The sequence below is a fragment of the Colobus angolensis genome, unplaced genomic scaffold (genome assembly GCF_000951035.1).
Source record: "Colobus angolensis palliatus isolate OR3802 unplaced genomic scaffold, Cang.pa_1.0 Scaffold78, whole genome shotgun sequence".
NCBI lineage: Eukaryota > Metazoa > Chordata > Mammalia > Primates > Cercopithecidae > Colobus > Colobus angolensis.
This window is the reverse complement of record NW_012121598.1, coordinates 7,166,202-7,171,288: the sequence shown is the minus strand read 5'-3', so window position 1 is coordinate 7,171,288 and position 5,087 is coordinate 7,166,202. Positions and strand designations below refer to the sequence as shown.

Sequence of the window (5,087 nt, the reverse complement as noted above, 5' to 3'; positions counted from 1 at the left end):
GCAGTGGCCGGATCTGAGCTCACTGCAACCTCCACCTCCCAGGTTCAAGTGATTCTCCTGCCTCAGCCTCCTGAGTAGCTGGGACTGCAGGCATGTGCCACCACATCTGGCTAATTTTTTGAATTTTTCATACAGACGGGGTTTCACCATCTTGGTCAGGCTGCTTTCAAACTCCTGACCTCGTGATCCGCCAGTCTCAGCCTCCCAAAGTGCTGGGATTACAGGCATGAGCCATCGCGCCCAGCCAGTCCTTGGCAGGCTTTCTAAAGCAGAATTTCACAGCTTCTCACTCCAGAGGATGGATTAGGACTGGTGCCAGTGAGACTTCTTTGGGAGAGACCTGGCCATCTCCTGGCTGCTGCCGTCCAGGGACCTTTAGGACAGACTGGACCATCTTTTAGAATTACTATGCTAGTTCTTTTAGTGATTCAAATTTCATCTCATTAAAGGATTTTAGAGCTGAAAAGACAAACACATCAAGGCTCATTTTTGGAAGGTTACCATAAAATAGTGACTGCATGTAAAATGTTTAAGATAAGATTTTTCCTTTGAAAATTAAAAGACAAGTAGTGTGATTGAATGTGCTCTTTGCCTGTGGGGCTGGGAGAGAAGTATTTGGGTTTGCTGTAGCCTGTAGAGTAGAGAGGAGGGACTCTTGTTCCTTCTTGGGGGCAGGATCTATCTTTCAGTGTTGCTGTTTAGGTAATTTCCCTGCTGCCAGCTGGGAAGTAAATGGAGGAGGACTTCTCTGAATCCCTTACTGTGGATTCATAACTTCCCCCCTTTGAATTCTCCTGTGGCCTTTCAGGTCTGTGGGAATGTATTTGGGATAACAAGGCAGAAAACAAGTGTGAGATGCTATCTTGTCTGTCAGAGGGCCAGCCATGAAAACCATCAGAAAAAAGTGGGCATACCAGGTTGCATTCTACATCTAGCAGCCTGTGGTCACAGCAGCAAGATGTCTGGCTTTCCCTAACTTCAACCTTCAAACCGTTTGTTCATCCCATTTAATTTTTAATTTTTATTTATTTTTGAGACAGAGTCTTGCTTGCTCTGTTGCCCAGGCTGGAGTATATTGGCGCGATCTCAGCTTACTGCAGCCTTTATCTCCTGGGTTTAAGCGATTTTCCTGCCTTAGTCTCTTGAGTAGCGGGGATTACAGGAGCGTGCCACCACACCTGGCTAATTTTTGTATTTTTAGTAGAAATGGAGTTTTGCCATGTTGGCCAGGCTGGTCTCAAACTCCTGACCTCAGGTGATCCACTCCCTTTGGCCTCCCAAAGTGCTAGGATTACAGGCGTGAGCCATCGTGCCCGGCCCATCCCATTTAGTGTCAGTTTATTTTAATCAGTATTTGATACTTAGATACTGACATGTTCAAATTCTATTTGTAAAAAATGTTTTTTAGATAACTTCCTAAATTATGTTTGTTAGAACATTTGTACACAATGATTTTAAACAGAGGAAACTTGTGTATAGATGCCCTTTAATGTCATTAAATATTTTCTTAAAAACCTTTATGATGTTTTTAATGCATTGAAACAAATTGTTCCCAAAAAAACTAAATCAACAGTCTTTAAAATACTGAATTTTAGATAATGAAAAGAAGTGAAATGCTGAGGAGGCAGAGAAAAAAAGTTTGAGAAATTACCTGATCATGGTAAAAATATCCCGACAGGACCAGTGGTTAGACAGGCAGAACTTTTGGGAGAGCCCCGCCCCTTCTGTGCACATCCTGTCTCCAGTTTCCTGCACATCCTGCTCTGTGTTCAAAGGTTTCCCTGTGAGAGATTAGCTCACAGTTGCAAACACCTCACAATCTCCCTCACAATCTGCAGGAACAGTTACGTTGAGCTGTCAGAGGGTCATTCAGCTCATAGCTACTTTTGATAAACCATCCTAAAAATGTTCTTTATTGACTTGTAGATTTGTAAAAATTGTATCTGTTTAGGAGGGTGAACCTTCTGGAAAGAGAAAAGCAGAAGATGATGATAAAGCAAATAAAAAGCATAAGAAGTATGTGATCAGTGATGAAGAAGAAGAAGAAGATGATTGAAGTATGAAATATGAAAACATTTTATATATTTTATTGTACAGTTATAAATATGTAAACATGAGTTATTTTGATTGAAACAAATCGATTTGCTTTTGTGTAATTTTAATTGTAATAAAACAATTTAAAAGCAAGTCTCTGTGTTCAAGAAATCTACTTTTCCGGCCAGGTGTGGTGACTCATGCCTGTAATCCCAGCACTTTGGAAGGCCAAGGCGGGTGGATCACAAGGTCATGGTGGCATGCGCCTGTAGTCCCAGCTACTCGGGACGCTGAGGTGGGAATTGCTTGAACCCGGGAGGCAGAGGTTGCAGTTAGCCGAGATCGTGCCACTGCACTCCAGCCTGGCGATAGAGCAAGACTGTATCTCCAAAAAAAAAAAAAAAAAGAAAAAAAAAGAATCTACTTTTCCCAAAGCAAACTGATTTTGTTAATGCTTTACACAAAGTCTTAGGTCTCAGTGAATTCCTGCTGCTCTCTCAACCCCCTTACCTCTCATTCCCCACAAAGAAGCCTTCTGGCCAGGCTGAGATTCTCTCACAATTCTGGAGACTTGGAGTCTAAAATCAAGCTGTGGGAGGGCCATGCTGCCTCTGAAGATTCTTGGCAGGGATCCTTCCTTGCCTCTCAGTTTCTGGTAGTTCCTGGCAATCTGTGGCTTTTGACAGTATGACTTCAGTCTCTGCCTCTGTCTTCACATGACCTTCCTTGTGTCTCTGTTCCGGGTCTCAGTATCTCCAGATCTCCCTCTGTTCATAAGGACATCATTCATTGGATTTAGGGCCAACTCTAATCTGGTGTGATATCATCTTAATGAATTACATGTGCAAAATTCTCTATTTCCAAATAAGGTCACATACTGAAGTTGTGGGTAGACATGGATTCAGTGGGGTGTGGGGGGTGGGTCACTATTCAATCCACAATGATAACCATGACAAATATTGTTGTAATGTAATTTTAAAAATTGTATTCAAAATTAATGTCAAAAAAATCCATGATGAACAAAATGTCAAAATTTTAAATAAAGACGGGATCTGGGCTGGGCGCGGTGGCTATCCGGTAATCCTAGCACTTTGGGATGCCGAGGTAGGCATCACCTGAGGTCAGGATATTGAGACCATCCTGGCTAACACGGTGAAACCCCGTCTCTACTAAAAATACAAAATTAGCTGGGCATGGTGGCACATGGCTGTAATCCTAGCTACTTGGGAGGCTGACGCAGGAGAATTGTTTGAACCCAGGAGGCAGAGGTTGCAGTGAGTCGAGATCCTGCCAGTGCACTCCATCCAGCCTGGGTGACACAGTGAGACTCTGTCTTAAAAAAACAAAAAATACAAAGGGAGGGGAATTTGATTCCTCTTGATTGGAAGAATGGCAAAGAATCTGCAGGTATGTTTGAAATCCACCACACACATATTTGCCTTCTCTGTGGAGCTCTCCTACATACACTACATACACTAATCTTACTTACTGATAGCCTCTACTTTTACTCATCTTTCTTCCTGGTGCTATTAGTCCAAACTGGGAGTGGCAGTTGTGGGAGGCTTACCCTGAAGCCTGGTTATAGAGAAAGAAAAGTGACATCAAGAGAGGGGAGGCCTAAGTCATCATCATGTCACTTTCCTAACTCAGAAATCTTCAGTGCCAGCTATTTCCTGGCTTATCAAATGGAAACCCCTCTACCTGGTTTTTAAGAGCCTTCATTCTGACTCCACTCTCTCCAAGGCAACACAATTTTGTGTGTTTGTTTTAAACATGTTACCAGTAGACACCTGTGTCAGTTGCTAAGCTCTTGTCTCTTCTCCAAACCTACTCTTCTGTACCTGGCACGGAGGTGCTGGGGCCAGGAGTCCACAACCCAGAGTTGAGCTTTGCCAGCTGCCCCCTGTTAGGGGGCGCCAAAGGAAGACTGGAAGCCTGGAGAACTAAGAAGGGATTGCTCCTTCCTGTTTGCTTATGGAACTTTCTGGGGGCTTCCTGTTGACTTGCATTTTCTGAGAGGATCCACCAACACTTCACCTGAGCAGAGGCAGAGCCTTTCTGCAGCTGCGGAGTCCAGTTTGCAGTTTTGCCAGCACTTGCAGAGCCAGCTTCATTTTCCCCCCTGAGAGACATCAGGACCAGCTGGGCAGCAGCTTTTCCTCAGGTATGAGTTAAGCTCCAGGGGGCCCTCTATGTAAGTGTTTTAAGTTTTTATAGTCCCCCCTTTTCCCTATCAGCTCCACAGGTGGAAGCTGTTCTTTGCATCTGCTACCTCTGTGAACCCTTAGAGTTCCTCTTTTTATACTTTCAGTAACCTAGTCCAGAACTTTAAACCCAATTGCAACTTTAGAATATTAAATTATGTCGGTACAGCTGTGCAGACAACTGGTGTGTTTTGTTCCCTGACTAGAACCTGACTGGGTGGTCGAGGCAACAAATCCTCAAAGATGGAGTTTAGGGGTTGGTTTGGGTTTGAGTGCAGTTCTGAGCTCCCCACCAATGAGAAGGGGGATGGTAGTAGCCCATGGTGTCCATTGGTATCATGATGAGTCAGATTATCTCCTTTGCTAGAGTAGACTACAAACTGGGGAGAGGAAATACCCAGAGTTGGAGGATTACTAGATACTGGCTCAGTTGATGCTCACTCCTAGAACCTCAAATACTACACTAAATACCAAGTGGAGACTGACACTGGTCAGGTGATAGATGGAGTTTTAGCCCAATTTCAACTCACAGTATGCCCTCCGGATTTACTGACCCACCCTGTGGTTTCCCCAGTTCTTAAATATATGATTGGAATAGGTATATTTTGTCAACTGAGAAATTCCCCACATTGTCTACTGATCCATGAAACACCATTAAAAAGTAGAAAGGACCAAGTGGAAGCCCCTGGAACTTATTTTTCTCATCAGGATAATAAACCAAAAACAACACTGCATGCTTGGGGGAATTGCAAAGATGAATGATACCATCAAACATTTGAAAGAAGCAGAGGTGATGATACCTCTTACATCCCCCATTTATTTATTCATTAATTTTTTTTTTTTTTTTTT

General features: G+C 43.3%; 1 protein-coding gene and 1 long non-coding RNA gene across 3 annotated transcripts in view; one reads left to right on the top strand and one right to left on the bottom strand.

The window, feature by feature from the left end:
- LEO1 (Leo1, Paf1/RNA polymerase II complex component, homolog (S. cerevisiae)) overlaps positions 1-2,187 on the top strand; it is a 42,903-nt gene extending 40,716 nt beyond the window's left edge. For both annotated transcript variants that reach the window (XM_011928630.1, XM_011928629.1), the window contains one exon: positions 1,952-2,187. In XM_011928630.1, coding sequence (XP_011784020.1) covers positions 1,952-2,056 — 105 coding nt within the window. In that variant the 3' untranslated portion in view covers positions 2,057-2,187. The remainder of the gene's footprint in view (positions 1-1,951) is intronic.
- LOC105502223 overlaps positions 1-5,087 on the bottom strand; it is a 13,204-nt gene that overhangs the window by 6,882 nt on the left and 1,235 nt on the right. The gene's annotated exons all lie outside the window — the stretch shown is intronic.